Source organism: Castor canadensis, chromosome 8, assembly GCF_047511655.1.
Source record: "Castor canadensis chromosome 8, mCasCan1.hap1v2, whole genome shotgun sequence".
NCBI lineage: Eukaryota > Metazoa > Chordata > Mammalia > Rodentia > Castoridae > Castor > Castor canadensis.
The window spans coordinates 16,573,960-16,596,701 of record NC_133393.1 but is presented as its reverse complement, the minus strand read 5'-3'; the positions used below and the strand labels follow the sequence as shown (position 1 = coordinate 16,596,701).

Genomic DNA, 22,742 nt, shown 5'->3' with positions numbered 1-22,742 from the left:
ATTGGTTGGTTATGAGATTCAGTGTTGGTTGTCAGCATTTTACCAAGGAAAAAATGGAAACCTGGGAAGACTTTGCATCTTCCTCCGAGTAGCCCTTTGTGGGCAGAGCTGGGAATCAAATCCCTCTGCTGAGCTCAGTGCATCTCCAGCCATGGACCTGTCTTGTCGGTTGGTCCATACCATCCTTTTTGTTCCAGGAACAGGAGGACCCCAACAAGCTGGCAACCAGCTGGCCTGACTATTACATTGACCGGATCAATTCCATGGCTGCCGTGAGTGGCCCCTCTCTTCCCCTGCCTTCCCCTCCAACCTAGGTCATGGGAGAGACTGATTCCTGCAACACCCCCCACCAACCACTGCTAAATGAGCCCCACTCACTGGCTCAGCAGCTTTCCAATGACTTCTGAGATCTTATCACAATCCACCTCTCCTTGAGACTTCAGAGTCTCCCAACCATTTAAGTATTTAAAAGCCCTCTGGACATCACACAGTCTAGAGAAAAGGGCTGAGCCAATAATTCTTCCTATTTCACAGATGAGAAAAGTGAAGTTCTACACCAGAACCTGGATCCTCTTAGAGTCTGACTCTGTCTTAGAAAACCATTCCCTGAGGCCTTGCCCTTCTCCAGGCGAGGTTGACCCTTTAGTCACATCTGGGTGGGAATAAAGAGTACTAAGAGGTGAGTGGCCAATGTGACCTCTACCCTCTTCTTTACCTGCTGACCTCAGATGCAGAGTCTGTATGCATTTGATGAGGAGGAAACAGAGATGAGGAACCAAGTTGTGGAAGACCTAAAGACGGCTCTCAGGACTCAGCCAATGAGGTGAGTTGGCCTGTTTCTCCTTCCCTCACTTCTTTCCATGCTTATACCCACTGACTTCCTCAACTCCACTCCCAGAATTTTGTGGAGTCCATATCACCCACTTTACATCTCAACTCACACTTCCCTCCTACGTTTCTGAGAGGCTGGGGGTAAGGGGTTGGGTGGAAGGGGAGGTGGGTAGATGAATGAAGAAAAGTGAATAAACCTTGGGTCCTGAGAATTTCTCTAAAGAAGGATTGAGGATAGGCATTTGGTTTTGGGGAGAAGAATAGAATGGGAGATTGGTCAAACAAAGGAGGTATATAAGAAAGGACTTTTTGGAGATGTGTTCAGGGTGAGTGACCAGCCAGGCAAGAGGTAGATTTGGGTTGAGAAATCCCCCAATCACTAGGGGGAGATGTAGAGTCTATGGATGAGATTTGGCCATCTGGGATGGGAGCCATTCAGGCAAAGAAAAGTGGATGGATGGATTTCCCAAAGACCATAGGAAGAATACTCCTTCCTTCCCAGATTGTAATGTGCAGGGTCTAGAAAGGGTCAAGAGCCACAAGGGGTTCCTCACACTTGGCTTTGTCAGTGGTGTGGTGGAACTGGCTTGTACCAGCTGGGGAGAGCCCACTGTTAACTCTTTAGCAATTTCGCAATTGGTTGTCAAATATAATTTTGATTAAAACTTAAATTGTGTAATCTTACAATTACTTAAGTTATATTGAAACAATCTTTGAAGTATGTCACTCTCTAATTACCTAGTTATTTTTCTACGTTATGCTATTACATATGCCTTTACTAAGAGATATGTTCTTGAGTTTACCCATTATATGTGCTTGGCAAGGACCCTGGACAATGATGCATCTCTTTCCAAACTTCATGTTCAATGACATCACTCTGATAGCTGGAAACCATCTGTGCTAGGAGGATTTATATCATGAAAACAGACAAATGGTACAATTAGGCTTTTTCTTTATTTCTTTCCCCAGAGGGCTAGTGATTTAATATTTACTAGATACCCACTGGGGGGTATGTGGTATGTACATGTTGTCTAGGCTAGCTCTTTGTCCTAAGAACCTGGGAACAGAGCCTGCAGGAGGATGAGAGACTTCTAATCCTCCATGTCCTTCTGATACAGTGAGATCAGTCTGGGAAGGGGATGCAGGAAAGGATGAGGTGGTCAGAACCTGGAGGGGATGTTGGCAGGTTCATTTCCCACTTCAACTCATTTTAATGTCCCTTAATAAAATTCTGATTATAGAAGTTACACATTGTAGAATACAGAAAATCATATAATAGAAAAAAGAAAAATACCTATTGTTAATTGGAGAGCATATTCTTCTGTTGTTTTAGGCATATTTGTACAACAATATAAAATACCTACAGATACATGTCTATAATAATTCTGTATATTATTCCCTAAGCCCAGTTTATGACCATCTTCTCAGGTCATTAATTATGCTACTAAATTAAGCACTCTAATCTGTGTGTGTGTGTGTGTGTGTATTGCCACGGTGTCTGGCACCCAGATGAAACCTATACACTGCTTCTCAGAAATCACGGTTTTAAATAATATAGTAAATAAATAGATAGTGTTAAAGAATAGACCAGTTCAATTAAAATATAGCTAGCATGGTATTAAAAATGCATGGGATAGCAATAAATGTGCCTTTTTATGCCTTCAACAGCGAGAGTTGGCTGTGGGTCTGATAACCACTATAATCTTGAAGTACTGATGGGTGTAAATGGTATTTTGAGATACCTGCAACAACTATAATTTGATATGAAAATAGCAGTGATTTCTTTGGGTGAGAAAGTCACAGATTCTGCTAATAGCATTGTTGTTTACAGCCTGAATTCATTATTGAAGGAAATGCTGAATTTCAGTTAGAGGTTATTAAAAATAAAAATATAATTTTCTTTTCCCTTCCAAATCCTTAGGCTCTGAGTGCTATCTGTAGATCTTTTATGGGAACACAGTCTAAAGGTGAAGCTGGCTTAATACATTCTAGAATTCAAGATAACTCTGCTATTGTCTCAAGGATCACCTGAAATGCAGTTCCCCAGCCTTGGTCTCTTGACTCAGTGAATGTAATGGCCTCTCTGTATAGAAAACCTTCTTGTCATCTGACTATGATTCTCTTAATTGCCCCTGTCATTGGGGATTATTAGTTTTCAGCTTTACGGGCCACAATAATTGCAATCCTTCCTTCACCTACACCCCACCTTAGCTATGCAGGTGACCATCAATGTCATGCAACCCACAATGTGTTAACATCACATTGCTGTGACCAAATACCTGAGAAAGGAATTTAAGAGAGGTAGGATTTATTGTTGCATGGTTTCAGAGGGTTCGGTCCATGATCACTGATCCCTTGGCACTGTTTCTGGGCCTGTAGTGAGGTAGAATGTCATGGTGGTGGGATTGTGTGGCAGAGGGTATTCATCTGATGGTTTTCTGAAAGGAGAAAGAGACAGAGAAAGACAGAGATAGAGAGAGAAAGAAATAGAAGAGTAGAGAAGAGAAAAGAAGAGAAGAGAAGAGAAGAGGAGGAGAGGCACCCAGGCAAGATATAGCCATCAAGGACCTGTTCCCATAACCTGTTTCCTGCTCTTAGGCCCTCGTCCTAAAATTTCAGAACTTTCCAAAATAGCACCACCAGCTGGGAACCAACCTTCAATACCTAAGCCTTTTGGGGGGCACTTCATATTCAAACCATAACACACAGTCATTAAAATGCTAGTAAAATGTGGATCTTCTGAGAGAATGATAGGATTTCAGTGCTATGGGTGGACTTTATAAATGAGAAAGCAGCAACTGTAGGAGGACGTGATGGTGTACAGGTAATGGGGTAGCTATTTGCAAAATGCATATGGAATGACATGCAAATGTGGGGTATCATTTTTGCTTCTGGCCCTGGCTGGTAGGTTTGTGACCCGCTTCATTGAGCTGGAGGGTTTGACCTGTCTGCTGAATTTTCTCCGGAGCATGGACCATGCCACTTGTGAGAGCCGCATCCACACCTCCCTTATTGGCTGCATCAAGGCCCTGATGAACAACTCCCAAGGGCGGGCACATGTGCTGGCACAGCCGGAAGCCATCAGCACCATCGCCCAGAGTCTCCGCACAGAGAACAGCAAGACCAAGGTGGCCGTGCTGGAGATCCTGGGTGCTGTGTGCCTGGTACCCGGAGGCCATAAGAAGGTGCTGCAGGCCATGCTACACTACCAGGTGTATGCGGCAGAGAGAACACGCTTCCAGGTGACAAGCCTGACTGAGGGTTGGAGCGACAGCAGGGTGGGGGCAGAAGTGACACCTAGTGAGTGTGAGAGACTGACAACTCTTTGTAATAGAAAATGGGGGAAAGGGAACATTATGCTTGCGTGCCTTCTTAGGGAGGAAGAGCACTGAGACCCAGAGGGCTTGCCTCAAAAGACAGGGGGATTGTGAACTTGGCTGCCAAAATGGACTTGTCCTTCCCACTAGACCATGGATTCTTACAGGCTGGAATATTGGCTTGCTTCATTTTTGTTACTCTACAGCTCTGAGCCCAGCACCCAACTCACAATTGGGGCTCAGTCAAGAATTGTTAAATTTAAGATTTTAGGTTTAAAATTTGGGCCAGTGCCTAGTGTGAGGATAGTGGGACCATCCCTAGGAGCTCAGGCCATGCTATTCCCTTTTCTTCTTTCTTACCTACCTAGAAAAGTAAAGATAAAATAGACAATATGAATAAAGGGTCTTAACACCATGTCTGGCAGGATAAGTCTTAGTAGATGTGAACTAGCATTAAAAACTCTATGGTTCATGTGTCAGAATAGCTGTTTATTCTGGCATCAAATATTTTTGAGCATCTCTGCAGAAAGTGGCCCCTGACCCTTTGTAGAAGATGCAAAAGGTAATGTCCATGTGGTTTGGGAACTGGGCAACAGCTGGAGCACAATTAGAAAGCAGGACTGTAGCACTTCCCAGCAATTGAAGCCAAGCCCTGAGGGCTGAATGAGAGGTGTGGGGAGATTTCTTGGCAGATACGAGATCTGGGTTATTCAAAAATTAACTGGAGAGACATGATTTGGCAGAGAGAATGGAGGGGACCTTCTCAGTGGTTGGAACATCAGGAGCAAAGGGGCAGTGGCTTCTCTTGTAGGATCTTGAGGTCTCCTGTCCTGCCTTGTCCTATCTTTCCATCTAGACTCTGCTGAATGAGCTAGACCGAAGCTTGGGCCGGTACCGGGATGAAGTGAACCTGAAAACAGCCATCATGTCCTTTATCAATGCTGTTCTCAATGCTGGAGCTGGAGAGGTGAGGTCCCTTTTCCCTGCCCTTGCTGTTCCATGACTTTCCGGACCTGGGGTTGGGTATGTGAGTATGAGCACTTCCTGGGGAACTGGCAGAGAGAAGGGCTGAGGCACTTGGTGGTGTGGCCACCATTGCCATCAGCACATTCAGGTCATCTTTAGAGCTTTTGGTCTTTTTTACTTGGGGCCAAGAAAGAATAGCTCATCATGAACCTCAGTGTCACAAGAGCAATGCCATGTCAGCCAGACCTGGATTTCATATAACTCACAGTTTGTCTCATCAGTGGCTCTTCAAAGCTGTGGCGAGGACTAATTCTGCCTTTGCTTCCCCACAAAATTCTTGCGGTTTTTGTCTAAACCTGGAAAGCCTCCTGGGGAGTTTCTATCCAAGGTACATTGTGCATGGTATGAGTCGTGGACAGATCCCCAGTGAGGCTGGCTAATGATAGCTCAAGGTGGTAGGGGATCATTTAGGGAAAGAGGCAAGTTTGGGCCCTTCTTTCTAGAACTTTCTAGAGACCTGCTTCTGGAGTGCTTTCTGGTTTGGCTAAAGGTTCCTTTAGCACCTTTTGTTACGAGGTATAGCTTCTGGTTTCTCTTCCTCTGGGAATGAAGATTGTCAGACCATTAAGATAGCAACATTAGAAACATTTAAAGATCAAGCAGACACCCCAAATCCTAAGGCAATCAGATGCCCCAATGAAGGTCAACTTCAATGAGAAAAGGGGCAAAGAGAGCAATTGAATGATCTCTACTTTCCCCCTTTTGTGCCAGCAAACTTTCTTTGCATGCAGTTCTGATGACCTGAGTTAAGCAAGGTAGACTGGGGGAGTATTCTGTCCCTAAGAGTCTGACATTACTTTTGTCAGTACCAGCTGTTTATGGTTATCATTCATTCTGATTAGTTAGAAGTCATACCATATCAGATAATTTTTATGGAAATCTCCCCCATAAGTAAGTAAAGATATGCCCATTTTACAAATGAGGAATTTAAGGCTTTGCCAAGACCATAAGAGTAGAAGTGACCCAGCAGGGATTTTTAAAAGATCTATCTGACTCTAAAGCTGGTTGCTCTGTGTCTGTCTCTCTGCAACACTGCTCTTTGATGCTGGAGGTTTAAGAGAACACCTCGCTACAAGGAAGTGAGGTGGGAGGGCTAAAAAGAGGTGAGCAGAGGTCTTGCTTTAGAGAAACAGCAAGCTCAAAGGCTGTCTTCTCCCATCTTTCTTTGGAAGTCTGGAATTTGAATTAGCTCCAGGTAAGTTTGCAGTAGGACATGAGGTGGGACTATGACTGCAGTGGTAATGAGGGATCTGCTGGGGTCTCTTGAGGACATGAGAACAGCCAATAAGTCTGTAACTCCCTTGGTGGTCCTCAGGGTAATCTGGAGTTCCGCCTACATCTCCGGTACGAGTTCCTGATGCTGGGGATACAGCCTGTGATTGATAAACTCCGGCAACATGAGAATGCCATCCTGGACAAGTAAGGGCCCAGCCACCCAGCCCCACTGCAAACCTGTAGGGACAGTGCTTTGGTGGGAATGGTGAGGACCTTAGTGAAGGCTGTTTTCCCACTGGGGACCACATTTCATATCCAGCATAATTTCAGAATCAGCTCCGTGTGGGGCAACTGTGTCCTTGCCCACCCACTTTAATGACCTTGTAGCATCTCTGATGTTATAGATAAGTGAACCCAGTAGTCCTCAGTCATGACTGCACTGCCCCCTGGGGGACATTTGGAAATATGTGAGGGTGTTCTTTAGTTTTCAAACTGGTTGATGGGGGCCAGCAATGTTAAATATCTTTTAGTATACTCCTGCTCAACAAAGAAATGCCCCCTCACAAAGCATGCTACAAACCCTGGCTGATCAAAGGCATAATTAAATTCTTATGTGTTACCAGCATGTCCCACCAGTTCTATCCCATTGGTAGAGGCTATTCTATTATACCGGGCTCTAAGAGAGAGATGATGAATGGTTTTGAGGTGGAGTGGCTTGATGTTTTGATGGGAGTAGGAAAGAAGGGAGAGATGACTTAGGAGCAGTGTATGAGACCACTGGGGAAGATGGATGGAAGGCAGTAATCCTTGAATGAGAGTGATTCTTATTACCCAGTACACAATGCCTGGAGACATTTTTGGTTGTCACACTTGGGAGCAGAAGTTCTACTAGAATCTAGTGGGTAGAGGTCAGGGATGGTGCTAAACATCTTGCATCCATAGATCAGCCTCCCATGGCAAGGCTAATTAAACCTAAAATGTCAATAACATCGAAGTTGAGAGATGCCGATCTTTCACGATAGGATCCTAAGATGACCTCCCTGAAGGGAGACCATGAGATCTTATAAAGGAGGAAGGCCTCATCAGGTGTCTTCTTTCTGGTCTTGCCTTAACCTCACCCAAGTGAAGCTTCCAGATTCATCCAGTGGGGGATGGAAGGGACCGTAACCCTCAACCAGGGATATCCTGGCTACAACATCTACATCTCTCTGCCCCCACCCTATCTAGGCACTTAGACTTCTTTGAGATGGTCAGGAATGAAGATGACCTGGAGCTAGCTCGGAGGTTTGACATGGTAAGGAGCATGAGGGGGTGGCATGATTGCAGTGGGGTTCCAGGTGGCCCCCACCACTGCTCCAGATTCTGGGCTGGTGTCCCATGGCCAGGTCTTATATCTGGAGTGCTGCGAGTGGTGTGCTGGTTCTGGTGGATTCACCTGATGGGGCACATCTGGTCATCTGCCTCTAAGGAGAACAAAACCCCAAGGGAAAGAGAACCCATCTTTATACAAGCTTGGTCTCAAAAGTGTCTTTGTTGGTCTGACTTCTCTGCCTTCTAGAAATTTCCTGAGTTATCCCTCTTCATCTCTAACCTGGGAGAGTTATCCCTTTCCATCTTTAAAACTGACAATCATGTTTTCATTTGAGCCTCAGCAATCCTGAAAACACATACCTCTGTTGCTTAAATATTATATTAGAAAATCTTATCCAAACAGTAGCCTACTGTGTGATATTTTGTAGGCACTCAGCACCAACCGTTGTACTTTCACAAAGCCTGGATTTACAGATATGGATGCCAGGGCTAGAGAGCATAAGCCATTTGCACTTGTCATACAATTAATGCAGATCCCACCTGAACCCAAGTGGTGGACTTATACCACAGACTATGTGCTCTGCCACAGGCCATGTGCTATTCTGAAGCATCTATCTATGCCATCTGCTTCCTTCCCTTACTTTAGATCTATAGTTCACAGACAGGGATGGATTTTACCCCCTCCTTCCCTAGGGCACATTTTTCAAAGCTGGAGACATTTTTGGTGGTTGGAACCTAATACTGGCATCTAGTTGGTAGAGCCAAGAAACAAGTTATCCAGCCCAAGATGTCAGGAGTGCTGAGGTGCAGAAACATCACTCCATCCTTCTTTTCTCTGTCTTCCTCCTTTTAAGCCAGGGCCAGAGGTAGGGGAAGAAAGTTGTTCTGAGAGGGACTAAGTAGATGGTAAAGGTCTTCTGCCTCCATTTGCTTCCTCCACTGCATGCCCCTCACCTTCACTGTGCCTTCCACCTCTGCAGGTCCACATTGACACTAAGAGTGCCTCCCAGATGTTTGAGCTGATCCACAAGAAGCTGAAGCACACCGAGGCCTACCCCTGCCTGCTTTCTGTCTTACACCACTGCCTACAGATGCCCTGTGAGTACCCTGCACTTGCTGTGACCCTTGTCCTGGGTCCTGGTCAGGCAGGTGGAGATGAGACTTTGACACCTCTGTGGGCTGGTGAGTCTGACATTTCCTTCTGCACTTGCCTTTGTTAGGCCAGGGCCCATGACTCTGGCTTCTTCCTCTTTGGGATGTACAGAATGTCTACTGTCATGCAGGAGAGGAGCTGGAGACTTGGCACTGAACAACTCCAGTATCCTAGTTCAATAAGCAGTAGCTTAATCTTTGCAAAATCAGACAGCTCTGCTGTCAGCTCATGACAGAGGGGCGCTCAGTTCTCTTGTCACTTTTAAAAAGAAGCCTTGTGTTTGGAGGAGTAACCCAGATGTGCAGTGCACATGCTTATTTATTTTTTTAAAGTTTTACCAACTCTTCCAGCTAACCCTTGCTGACTCCCACCCTAATACCCTTGCCACTGCCTGTCTTCACAAATACCAAATAGTATCTCTGGAACAGGTGTCTAAGTTCTTAAGATCCAGGTGTGCACTGTGATTAAATAAATTATACATAGTTGCTAATAGCTTCCCCGGAACACAGTTTGAAATGAACTTTAACTGTACTATGTGTATAGTACTTTGGCTTTTCAAAGTAGAATATTTTGAAAATTTGTGTGGTCCATCAAATTCATGTGGTCAACCTAGACAGGCTCACAAAGGGGTGGTGGTGTGGCATTGATGATCATGGTTATGGTGACAGTTACAATTGATTGTATACCAGTGCTGTGCCGGGCACGCTGGGAGGTTCTTTAGCACATTTTCTCTAAACCTTAGAATGACCTGAGGAATGTTCATTACGATTTCCTTTTTATAGTGAGTGTACCTGAGGCTGAGTGAATTTTCTATATGCAGAAGGAATTTTCCTTCCTTTGGAGTCAGGGTTTTAGATGAAACATGTTCCATCTCTGTAAACCAGTGATCTGTCTTTACACTGTTTACTTGGGTGGGAAGCAAATTGGAATTTCTATCACTTAGCAATGCCTTTGTCAGTAGTCATGGAAAGGAAGATAAAGATAGTGAAGCCAACAGTTCTGACAAAACTCAGCCCATAACATCTTCACAGAGGGTATGGAAGGCCCTGAGAAACTGATTTCTTTTACTCCCTGTGGTTCCTGGGTTTGATGGCCTACAGACAATGTGGAATGAGACCTTTTATTTTGCACCCAAATGGGGCTCTGAAGACATGGTCTCCTGAATTGTAGGTGGAATTGGATGTCAGGGCTACACTTGTTGACTTCTGTTGATTGTCAGCAGAGATGAAGTGCTTGGATCATGGACCTAGGAAGATCTATCATGTGAAAAGGAAGCCCACATCCAGCCAGACTATGATTAGAGGGGATGAAAGTGGGATCTTGTAAGGTCAGGCACAACACATAATGCTTTTTCCTTCATAGTTCAAGGTCATCTCCCATGAAGAAATCTTCCTGGGTTCCATTAACTATTTCTTTAGCTCTCAGTGCACACCTGTGACCAGTTTCCATTCATCTTTATCTGTACAGCAATTCATAGATAATCCTGAAATCTTTTTAAAAATTTCCCTGAAGACTTTATTATTTTGCATGGGATATTTTAGAACAGGTGTTTTCATAGATAATGTAAAAGCAATTTGCATTCCTAGGGCTTAATATGCCCAGGGTCCCAACAGGAATAAAAAGGCAGCCAGATATAGCACTTCATGAAGTAGAGAAATATGTTAGGAGGGTTGACGTATCCACAGAAGGTCAGGTTCAGGTTATCAGTAGATGATTGGATTTGTGAGTCTCCAGCATCAGCAACAATTCTGCCTCTTCCCTCAGACTGGGAGCTTCCTGTGAAGGGAGAAGGGCATACCTCACCAGACCCAGCCAGGCTGTCATTCCAGTGCAGGGCTTCTGGGGACTCCAGGGCTCAGTACAGATATGATGTCTGTTGTCCCTCAGACAAGCGGAATGGCGGTTACTTCCAGCAATGGCAGCTCCTGGATCGCATCCTCCAGCAGATTGTACTTCAGGATGAACGAGGTGTAGACCCTGACTTGGCTCCATTGGAGAACTTCAATGTTAAGAACATCGTTAACATGTGAGTTGTGGCCAACTTTGACCTGTCCTCCGCCACCTTTCACCTCCCTCCCACTGTGATTCTCTGTAGTGAAGCCTCAGCTCCCTCTCCAACCCTGACATCACTAAATGAGTCAAGACCAGCAGTTCTGTACAATAGAATTCTCCAAGCTCATGGAGAGGCTCCATATCTTCACTGTCCAAAATGGCAGCCAAATGTGTCATGTGGCTAATGTGACTAGGGAACTGAATTTTAAATTTCATTTAAATTTGGATAACCACATGTCAGGTGGCTTCTGATTACTATATTGGACAGCACAGATATGTTGACTATAGTTTGAACTCTCCATGATCCACTGGATAGGATATATAAATGCATTTATATAGAACAATAGTCAAAAAACTATGGTGCATGGGGTAACTCCAGTTCTACCATTTGCTATTATTCAGTCCATGAACTAAGAATACGTTTTATATTTAAAATCAGTAAAACATATGACAGGTACAGTACATGCATGGTACATAAAATCTACAATATTTACTCTGGTCCTTTTCAGAAAGTTTGGTGGCCACTGACAGAGAGCATGGCCATTTGACCATAAGCCTGTTGAATGAAGGTGTCAGAGTCTGAGACCTTCTAGCTTATCATCTTTTACTGACCCAAGATATAGAGGAACACAGAAAAATAAATTTAAATTTACATTAATTAATAACAATACCTGATGTTAAATACTGATCTCAAAAAATTTACTTAATGTTTGATATGAGTTGGAGTCAATTATCCTTAATGACATAAATCAGTTCCCAATGATTCATTACAAATCATTCCAAAGCCAAGTTGAAAATGGACTTTGTACTTCTCTTGTTTTCATCTGAACAAACAGTCAGATGCTGATTTAGTTAAAACCCTAACTGGTATGTTGGACAAGTGTAACCAGTAATCAAAACACGGTTTTAGTTTTATTTTCTGCAAAATCATTTTATTATATAATGGGGAAGCTTTCCATTGCAAGTGGACGACAGTTTCTCAGCTGCAATGAAGTTTTTGCTCCTTCTTGGGCCATAGATGTCCTAAGGTCACTTTAAGCTGTTGTGATTAGGTGGATTGGTCCCAAATGTGCAACTGTGAATCAGCATTCAAGGTTTGAATTAGCTTTAAATTTCTCTCCACCACTGGCTGGAGCCCAGAGGCTGAGATGGGAAAGGTGTGTGTGTGTGTGTGTGTGTGTGTGTGTGTGTGTGTGTGTGTGTGTGTGAGAGAGAGAGAGAGAGAGAGAGAGAGAGAGAGAAAGAGAGCGAGCAAGAGAGAGAGACAGAGACAGAGAGAGAGAAGACTTCTTTTCTCTATTCTGTTTTTCCTCTAACCCCTTCTGTCTCCCATCCTCACTTTCCATCAGCTAAGCAATTTCTGACCATTTTAAGAGGCAGCTTGGGGGCAGGAAGGAGAAAGGGAAAATGTCTTAATTGATTAGATGCTGTAGCTAGCAAGCCTCCTGTCCTCTCGCTTCAGCACATGGGGGAAAGATGCCTTGTGCTCTGAAAGTTCCTTCCTAAGCACCTCTGACTCCTTGTCTGTTTCCAGTCTTCCCATCACCCTTAGGTTCACTGGCAATCCACGGCACATAGTGTTCAGTGTTGCTGTTCCCTATTTTCTCCCAGGTGTACCCCTTAGGGGTAGGACTAACAATAGCTTCAACCCAGTTCCTTCATGAAGTTCACATCTAGTTCATGCACAACTCACATACCTCCCTATGTAGCAAACTCTAGGGTTGCCAGCAGGTCCCGGCACAGCCACATTCACCTGATCCATCCTTTTTCACCTTCTGGAAGACTCCTAGTCTACTTTGCTTCTCTCTCAACATTAGGAAACCTGGATCAAAAACTGGTTCCCAGAGAGCTACCTCTCTGATGGGGTGAAGGAGGTAGCACTCTAGTTACAAGGACAGTGGCTCTCCAAAGAAATCTTACCACCAAATATTCCTTCTTCTGCATATTCTGTACCCTCTTTATACCCTTAATCTGGTTGAAGAGGCCAAAGGCATGGCTCTACCTCACCTACATTTTCACATTTACAAAATAAATGATTATTGGAATCTTACTTTGGGGTTTTACCCTTTGTTTACTTTTATGACTGGGTGGAAGCTTAATTTTAACACTTTGTTATAAGAGCTTGACAAGTATAAGGTCTTCCTGTGTTTTAGACACATCTCCTTTCACTCTCAACCCAGTCATTCTGTATTACTGGGGTTGTCATTTCTCTTACTCTGACACGTTGGTCTTTGGAAATCTGCAATATGGTAGGGTCAATATTTCTGTCTCAGATCCATAGTCCAGTTTTTTTTTATAAAGGGGTACAAGTGTTTGTACCCAAAGGAAGACTAGGATTCAGTCTTCGTTCCTGGAGGTATTCATTCTTCCTTTCTCGTCTCTGGTCCCTGAGCCTCTGTGGCTTCAGTTGCATCACAAAGGTTGGATTATAAATTGTCTTGGGGTTCTTCCTTCTCTCATAGTCCTTGCAGACAGACGATGAGAACTGGGATGGAATGGGGACCTGGAGAGAAATCTGAGAAGACAACATTCTAGTTTTCTTGATGTAGCTGGTCAGGGTTCCAACCTGGGGAAGAGAGAGATGGCATGGCTTCTGGGAAGCAGTGAGCTGACAGTCAGTGATCACACTGTCCCTTCCCTCTACCACCTCCAGGCTCATCAATGAGAATGAAGTGAAACAGTGGCGAGACCAGGCAGAGAAGTTCCGGAAAGGTGAGAGGTTCTGCCTAAGACTGCTGCCTGCTCCATGAGCCCCCTCCCCCCCAGCCCAGGACCCCATCTCCTCCCAAAGAGAGGGCTGTGTGCACACACTTTCTCCTCCCTTTCTCTCTCTGGTCCCACCTCATTGCAGAACACATGGAACTCGTGAGCCGACTGGAGAGGAAGGAGCGGGAATGCGAGACAAAGACCATGGAGAAGGAGGAGATGATGCGGACACTGAATAAGATGAAGGACAAGCTAGCCAGAGAATCCCAGGAGCTGCGCCAGGCTAGGGGACAAGTGGCAGAGCTGGTTGCCCAACTCAGTGAAATCGCAGTACGTAGGCAACTCATCCCTTTTACATAATTCAGGCAAGAGCTTCAGGATGGAGTAGGCAGAACAGGTATAGGGAAGAGCCAAGAACCCCAAGATAAAGGAAAAGAAAAAGGGGGATCTCAGGCCAGGACTGAAGGCTGTATGGATGGCACCTTTGTGTTAATTAGAAAAAATAATACCCCTTCCTCTGGATGACACTGTATGATGCACACTCGGACAGCAGAGTACAGTGTAGCCTGCACAACTAGATGCATAAATCCTGCTGTTTCTTGTGATGACTGTGACTCTGAATGCCGGGGTGTGTGTGTGTGTGTGTGTGTTGGATGTTTGGGATATAGAAAGAGAAAATGGGTCTAAGTGTGTGTGGGAGGTGAGAGTAGGTTTTGAGATCTAGTGAAGATGGTAAATAAGAACAAGGACTAGTGGTAGGGGACCTGATCCCCTGATCCATATCAGCACTAACTGTTTTGTCCTTTTGAATTTTCTGTCTCCTCACAGACAGGCCCTGTATCTTACCCACCTCCCCCTGGAGGCCCACTTACCTTGTCTTCTTCCGTGACAACCAATGACCTGCCTCCACCCCCACCCCCTCTCCCCTTCCCCTGTTGCCCCCCTCCACCCCCACCACCCCTCCCACCTGGTGGGCCTCCCACACCCCCAGGTGCCCCGCCTTGTTTTGGCATGAGCCTGCCTGTGCCTCCTCAGGACCCCTTCCATAGCAGTGATATCCCACTCAGGAAAAAGCGTGTCCCCCAGCCTTCCCACCCACTGAAGTCCTTCAACTGGGTCAAGTTGAATGAGGTGAGCAGCAGAAGGGGTGAGTGGGTCCATTCCCTGCAGCCAGTGACAAGTAGTCTCTGCTTACACAAATCCTTCTAGAGTTCTTACTTTGTTGTGTATGGACAGTCAAAAGATGGGTTTTCTGGAGTCAAGCAGCTCATTGTCTGCTAGGGAGACATCTGCACTGGAAAAGATGCTTGGCACTTGGTCATGTTCATGTTGGTGAAGCCACCTACAAATGAACCTGTGTGTGCTAGGGGTGAATGGAGCAGTTGACATCGGAGCCTGGACCAAACCAGGTGATTTCCAACAAGACAGGGCTGGGCAAGAATTTCCAGGAGAGGGTTGATTTGAGGAAAGGGGTGGAAGATTCAAGCAATAACATTTTGGGTTGAAGTCCAGGTTTAGGTCAAAAATCAAAATCACTGCAATGTATACAATAAACTGAAGAGTTTGAAAGCAAGAGAGCCATTGAGGCATTCACCTGCCCAGAGTGAGGAACTGTACATACCACATTTAGTGAGAGCCTTCGTGGGTATTATCCACTTATAATCACCAATCCTAGGCCCACAGGTGGGGGGTTCATTCCTCTATTAGACCCTTGTAAGTATAGAATAGAGATGCCCTGAGTCTCACTAGATCACTAGTGATTAAACAGCCTGGACAAGTCCTACCCCTGGTTCTGTAAGATGACGAGTCTGATTTAGAGGACTCACAACTTTATCCCTGAGGCAAACAACTTGTTTCAGTTAGCTTGACCCTTATCCACACCTTAACCATGTAGACACTAACTTGGAGCTAGGGCTTATGGATCTACTCAGACCCTGCTATATGGACCTATTGGACTCACTTATAGGGAATTCATAATTTAGCATTGTGTCTAAGCACTGATGAACTCAGATGACATTTAAGTAGGAAGAGATATTAAGTATACAAGAGATGGCTGAGTAGATGGTCAGCTGTTTGTTAGATTCCTCCTCCTGATGGTAGACCAGCTGGCCATTTAGACTTGGTGACAAGATGAATAATGATAATGGAGAGAGGATACACTGCCCCGTGGGAGTTTAGGGTCTGGCAACTGGGAATTGTACTTAGGAAATACCTAGAGATACTGTGGATGGGTTGAGGGAAAGCTGCTAGCCTCTAACCAAACTTGGTTTGGCCCTAACTAACTGTGCAACCTGTGTACATCACTCATCTTGTCTATAACTCAGTTTGCTTGTCTGTGATATGATCCCTAATATCCCTTCCATCTCTGTTTTCAGAATCTAGATGAAAACAGTCAATGTGACTATAGCTCACTTATTGTCCCCATGATAACATCTCCAATCTGAGTTATTAAAGTGTTAGAGCAGTCTGTTAACAGTGTTTCTAAGCAAGATTGTTAAAGTTTAAGACAACTATGCTGCACAGTTGTGCCCTAAGGGTGTCATTTCATGGCCAAGGGGTGAGAAAGCCAGAAAGGCCAACTGAGTAATATTTGAGGCCAGTTGCAAATTGCTCTTCATAACCAAAAGCCATGGGCTATGTGGAAATGTTCATTGTTCATAAGCAGAAATAATATATTTTTGCATTGTGGTTAAAAATGTTTTTGTCTGTTATAACTGCAACTTATAATTTAAGATTTTTAAAAATGCAATGATAAGTTCTAATATGCACAGTGACAAAGGAATGCAGAGGAGGTAACTAATATTTTGTGGTATTTTCATCATAGGGAGTTTTGTGCTTAGAATTTTCTTTCAGGTCTGGTAATAATAAAGTCTACATGAAGTGTCATTATTAGACTTGAAAGTATGGGTTTGATGGAGTGGACAATAAAGTGACTTCGGTGGTCGGAGTGGGATGGAAGAACATTGGATAATACTTGAGAACCTACTATCCCATTCCAACCTTTATTTATTTATTTATTTAGGATAGAGTCTCACTATTTAACTCAGGCTGGCCTGGAACTCACAATCCTCCTGAGTACTAGGATTACACATGTGCACCATTATATCCATCCTGTCCCAAGCTTTTAATTGTGTGAGAAGGGCAGGTTATTTAACTGTTTGGGCTTAATATTCCTGATCTATAAAATGGGAATGATGATAATATCCATCTCAAAAGACAGTTGTAAGAACTTATTTACTATGTATAAAGTCCTTGGAACAGTGCTGCATAGAAAGTCTTAATAATAACCACATTGGATTAGCTATTAGTAGTGGTACTTCTGTATGTGCTTTAAGTAAGCTATCTCAGTCCGCAGTCAACTCAGTGAGGTAAGCCTCAGTGGTACTCAGTTTTCTGTGACTTGGGATAAGAATAGCATCCTACCATTTGCCCATAATGGCAGGGCTGGGAATGTCAGCCAGCTGAATCTCCCTGACCCCAAAGGCAATGCTCTTTGAGGGCAACATAATGAAGTCTTTCGTGAGAAAGACTTCCATGGCATTTATATGCATATCTCTAGAGGGCCAGAAGTCCTAAGAATCTAGACTGGAGATGACAGAGTCTTGGCTAGAGTGGTGGAAAAAATAAATTTGAGAACTATCACACAAGGTGGGCACATTGGAGTGACGTGATGAAAGTGTAGTGAATATTGGGAAAAGGGCTACTTCTCTCTGGCTCTAGACCCAGTTATACCTCTACTAGCAGTTCAAGTCCTTCTGGCGGATGTGGAGGAGCCAGGGTGAGGGACAGGCAATGTTTAGGAAGAAATGAAAGAGGTGATTTGTCTGCTGCTTGGGGGAATCTCTTCTCAGTGTTCAACACCCAGCTCGCTTGTTCCAGCCTTTTCATTCTTGAGTTGGTCTCACCAAGAATAAAGAAGATAGGAAGCTTTATCTCTGTGGGCCTTCTCTCTCCCTCCTCCTTCCACCCCTGCACAGGGGACTCTGGGTCACTTAGCACACCATGCTGCTTCAACTACTCCCTGCTCCACTTCCCTGACTTCAGCTCCCCTTCCCATTCTGTCCCTTTCTAAGAGCACAGCTCCTCTTCCCAGTCCCCTTCCTCTACCCCACACACGTACGCGCACACACACGTGCGCGCACACACACACACACACACACACACACACACACACACACACAGTGGTGGTTTCTGCCATGAAAAGAATGTGTCTGTGTTGGTTTTGGCCACTTGCCTGTTTCTCTTGCTGCTCTGAGCTTCCCAGCCCGGCATTCCACACGAGGGTCCCTGGCCTTAGGAAGGCCACAGGAATGTCCCCTCACCCCCACCCCCAACTCTGGCCTAGCCTCCCCTTTTCAGAGTTTAAGAAAATAAAAGTGAGTGAAAGGTATGTTTCTCTCTGCAAGCCTTCTGAGAGGGGATGTAGGGAGGAGAAGGATATATCAAGAAGGTTCTCTGGCTGCTTTCAAGGCAGAGGAAGGCAGGAGATTCTCTTTGTAAGAACAGCAAAGCTCTGGATGAGGTGCAGATCCCTGGGGGGGAGGGGTGGAACACACTGGAGGGTGCTAGAAGCTATGAGCAGAGTGTTACAAGACAGCTGGGGCAGTTTTTGGCTGGGCTTACAAAGCTCCCTTCCAGACCTTGGTGCGAGGGTCCTTCACAGAGATGGGTCAATGCCTCACTCAAGAGACCCTGGAATGTGAATTTTGGGATCCATCCCAGTCCTAAAGGATGGGGACACCTTCCCTGGGTCTGACCAGCGGGAAGTTGTGGCAGAGTCTTGCTGCTATGACAGTCACTATAAAGGCCAGTGTGTCCTAACCTTTGGCATTTGTCCACTTTCTGGGAATCTGGGAAAGTAAGAATAAGACCCTGGGAAAGAAAATGAGCATCTCAGATCCAGGAAGTTCAGTTTATGCAGAGGCTTTGAGGATCCCAAATATATGTGAACATTGATCCTTCTGGTGACTCCAGTCAGTGATGGGAGCAGCCTCCAGTCACCCCTGCCCTTCACCCCTGTGCAGTGTGCCCTGGGAGCATTGCTTTTGGTTTTGCTTTTCTGGAAGAAGCCTAGTGCACAAAACCCCCTTTCACTTTTGCCCATCCATCACTTAGCACTATCAGTGATTTCTGGGAAATGCTTATGTGTGGTCCCTTGTGAAAAGAGGTTGTACTAAGCCTCTACTGAGAGCAGAATACTGAAGAAAGGTGGAGGAGTAGGGATACCCCCTTTCTGAAGGCCTGAGAGCCTGGCCATTTTAGCATGTGTTGCTGAGGAACAGGTGGGGTTAGGGAAGCACTGGGAACTCCAGTTTGAAGTGTTGGGTCAACCATGTGGTCTTCTCTCTATTCTGAATCTCAGGAGCGTGTCCCTGGCACTGTATGGAATGAGATTGATGACATGCAGGTATTTCGAATTCTGGACCTAGAGGATTTTGAAAAAATGTTTTCAGCCTATCAGAGGCACCAGGTAAGACCCTGCCTACTCCATTTTCTTAGGTCTTGACTTCCAGTCTTGAAGCACACCCTTGAGTTCAAACCTTATTCCCTTCCTTCCTCCCATCCTCCCTCCTTCCTATCTCCTTCCTCCCTTTTTGTTCCTTCTTCACATATATACTAAGTGATTTTATTCATTATGAGGTATCAGGAATGTGGTGTACAGGTCCAATAGGGAAGACACCGTGGTGTTACAGCCTATATTTTTACATCAAATGATGAAATAGTACTTTGTCCATGTCTCTTTTTTATTCTAGAGCACAGGAGGTAGAGTCCCAAGGCCTAGTCACCGTTGTCCTTCCTCTCTTTGGTCCAGGATCTAGAGCCTATACTTGGAAAACATTGCAATTTTTTTTTGGTGGTACTAGGTTTGAACTCAGGGCTTCATGCTTGCTAAGCAGGTGTTCTATCCCTAGCCATTGTATTTTTTCAACCTACTTTTCTCACTGTATTCTCATCTCCCAGCCTCCCCATGAGTCTCTTAAGCAGAAGATATAAATACTTAAAGGAAAGGCTGCTATTCCAGGTCACTTTAGGGAGTCAAGGCTGGGGCTGAGTCCTAGAAGGCTGGAGAGAAACTGGACTACTCTATGAGCTCTGTGTATACACGGCTGGCTAGTAAGTAAGTCTGACCCTCTAGCTGCAGAGGAAATAGGGGAAGTGAGTTGGTGGCATAACACAGGGTAGTGCTGAAGACATGTCTCAAACTATGCCAAGATCCTGTGGGGTTACCAGAACTGCTGATTCTCAGACCTCATCAACAAATATGGAATGTAATTCAGCATACAGGTTGTGGCCCAGGAATCTGGCTATAACCTGGGGGCCTTCCTCCCAAGTCCAGTTGGGCAATGACCAGGCTAGAGGTCTTGCTTTCTCTTTGATCTACTCAGAGGGACTGCTTTCATTTGGGGTTGTGGTATCATCTTCTCTGTTCTTTCTGCTCTGCCCGGGGCTTTAGCCTTGAGGATTTCAATGGGCTCTGAGTGCTGCCCAGGACACTGTAGCGTGATTCCCACAGATCTGAAGAGGGTGCCCTCTCCTGCTCTTTGCCAAATTCAGCCTGGGAATGACCCTTCCTGAGGGCAGTTGTGACCAATGACACATGTGACTACTCCTCCGGCCCTGGCTAAACAGGTGATGTGGTGGTCATGCTTTGACCCTGTGTTAGGATTCTAAAAACAAAAAATGGATGATTGTTTATTTGATTTAAATATAGGTGCCTGAGGCTTCTGATTCTGTACTCCTAATTCCAGGAAGCATTTTATCTCATGCCCCTGTGGGGCTGGCATGGCCACAGGCAGCAACCAAGGCTGTGAGAGCTGGAAGGAGCTCTGTGAACATTGGCACTCCTAGGAACCAGAACTCCCCAAGTGGTTCTGGGAACAGGAGGAGTATGTGCGGGGGTGTGTCTGGCATGGCAAGCGCATGCCTCCCCCTAATTTGCAAGTCTTCCTCTAGGAAAGGGTTGTGGCCTAGCCAATCCAGTCTCCAGAGGTCTGAAGGGGCCCGTCAGGAAAGAGTAGGTTTGGGGCTTTGGACAAACTAGGTCTTGGGCCTCCCAGCTTGGTGAGTTGAGAAGAGCTAAGACTGAAAGAACTTTCATCTGTTCCTCTCACTTCTGTGAACCTACTTTATCTAGCCTCCTATTCTGGGATGATGTCCATCCTGGCTATGCTTACATGGTGAACATGGAACTGAAGTCACAGCAGCAAAGCTAGAGCTATCCCATGATGCCCTGGTCACCCACACTCCCTCTCTTGGGGCCCTGGGCAGTGAGCTATGGGGCAAGGGAGGTCCTGGGAGTTGTGGCCTTCCCTCCATATCCTAGGCAGGTTCTGAGTTGGTGACGGATACTGATATTCCATTAGTATCAGGAAAGGAGAATGTAGGTACAGATTGTCCCTCCTCAGCTCCCCTTAGACATCAGAGAACAGACAGGCAAGGAACAAATTCAGGGGTGTCTGCTTTTCCTGCCCCAGTGAACAGAACTTTCATGAGTTACAGCTCACATTCATGTCTCTCTTGTATTGAGAAAAATGAGGTTACACCCAGGGGAAGGAATGGCCTCTGCCCTCTTGACACATTCTCAGCAGAGGAGAAGGAAGAACAGGCAGGCAAGGCCCAGGGTGGTTGGCATGCTCAGGGCCTGGTCATCCCTGACTGGGGAGCAGTGATCCCCCTGGGCCCAGAGCTGGTGGAGGAGCTGCCTGATCTCTGCTTGTTTGGCTTCTCTATGGGTGCATGTCTGCTAGAAGCAGCTGCTGTTCAGGGCTACTTCCAGGTTCCTGTCTCCAACCATGGGGATCTCCTGGGGACAAAGTGGACAGAGTAAATGCCAAGGATCCCACATCTGTTCTGCTGTTCCTGGGTCCCTGCACCTCTTGACTAACGTTGTGCATGTTTAATTCTCTGTTGGCTGTGGCTGCTACCTGCATAGGAGCTGATAACTAATCCTAGTCAGCAGGTGAGTCACACTTGGGTCATTGAACACCAACTCTCAACCACTGTCCTGGGCTACAGCCCTGAACTGGGCCCAGGAGAGCCAGTTTCTTCATGCCACCTCCTGCCTTATTGCTCATTCATATAGGGAGGCATGCAGGAGGGTCCCCAAAGAGAAAGAGAAAATATAGGAGAAGGAGAGAGTGCAAGCAGACCTCTGTCATCAATGGAGGCGGCTGTCTACTGGAGCGAAGAAAAAGCTTCTAGGTCTATTGTCTCACCCACCAAGCCCAAGGCAAGGCTTTCCACTATGACTGTGCACTGCACAATTCCAGGGGTACAAAGATAATGCTGTATGTGTATAGTGATCCCTGGAGTTGTGCTCTGTGCAACATGTGCTTAGTGGAAGCTCCCAGAGTAATAGCAGTGCACTAGATAGACTTCTTTCTCCCTCACTGGGTGCCCAAGGGAAGGAGGGGATAGGATTTTTAATTCTGCAGGCCAAAATCCCAGAGGAGACAATCTTGAGTGGAATTCTTTCTCAGTTTCCATACCTCTGACCTTGTGGATGCCCTTTACCATGGGCATTGGGCTGCTCCTGAAGTCTCCAGGAGTCAGGAATTGTGACCTTATAGGGACTTGGACCAACTTCTCTTCATAAGCCTGTGGAGGCTCTGGGGGTTGGTGGGGGATGTGGTAGGTCTTATCACATCGCCTGAAGCCAGAGAGATCAGCCCCAGCTTCCCCTATCACATCAGCCCCTTCCCTAGGTTGGCCAAAGAGAATCATCTCTAAGATGGGGACTCTTCACTGTCACCAACGTGTGAGAGTGGGTTGTTAAACAACTTCCTCTCCTTCCCTGTCTTTTCTCTCCCTTCCTCTCTTCCCTTCATATCAGGGGCCTCCTCAGCTGGATGTGGGTGGCTCCTGGGGGGAGTTGGCAAGAAGAGGATTGAGGAGAACCCATATCTGAGTGCTCCCCCTTGACTCATTGCTTGCAGAAAGAGCTTGGCTCCACTGAGGACATCTACCTGGCCTCTCGTAAGGTCAAAGAACTGTCAGTCATTGACGGCCGGAGAGCCCAGAACTGCATCATCCTCCTCTCCAAGTACGTGCTTGCCTCTGGGGTCTGTGCTGTGATGGCTTCCAGTGCGAGGAGAAGGGCTTTTGCAAGGTGCAGAGCTAGGTCTAGCATG

The 22,742-nt window shown here is 45.7% G+C and overlaps 1 protein-coding gene across 5 annotated transcripts in view; it reads left to right on the top strand.

Annotated features, from left to right (window-relative positions):
- The window catches only part of Daam2 (dishevelled associated activator of morphogenesis 2), a 105,019-nt gene that overhangs the window by 66,686 nt on the left and 15,591 nt on the right, over positions 1-22,742 (top strand). For 2 of the 5 annotated variants that reach the window (XM_074082255.1, XM_074082256.1), the window contains 15 exons: positions 198-272; positions 729-823; positions 3,740-4,073; positions 5,005-5,115; positions 6,490-6,593; positions 7,617-7,683; positions 8,681-8,798; positions 10,741-10,879; positions 13,559-13,617; positions 13,757-13,941; positions 14,440-14,742; positions 18,974-19,081; positions 21,545-21,571; positions 21,695-21,841; positions 22,548-22,654. In XM_074082255.1, coding sequence (XP_073938356.1) covers positions 198-272; positions 729-823; positions 3,740-4,073; positions 5,005-5,115; positions 6,490-6,593; positions 7,617-7,683; positions 8,681-8,798; positions 10,741-10,879; positions 13,559-13,617; positions 13,757-13,941; positions 14,440-14,742; positions 18,974-19,081; positions 21,545-21,571; positions 21,695-21,841; positions 22,548-22,654 — 1,979 coding nt within the window. The remainder of the gene's footprint in view (positions 1-197; positions 273-728; positions 824-3,739; positions 4,074-5,004; positions 5,116-6,489; positions 6,594-7,616; positions 7,684-8,680; positions 8,799-10,740; positions 10,880-13,558; positions 13,618-13,756; positions 13,942-14,439; positions 14,743-18,973; positions 19,082-21,544; positions 21,572-21,694; positions 21,842-22,547; positions 22,655-22,742) is intronic. The other 3 variants (XM_074082257.1, XM_074082258.1, XM_020158986.2) reach the window with 3 other exon arrangements.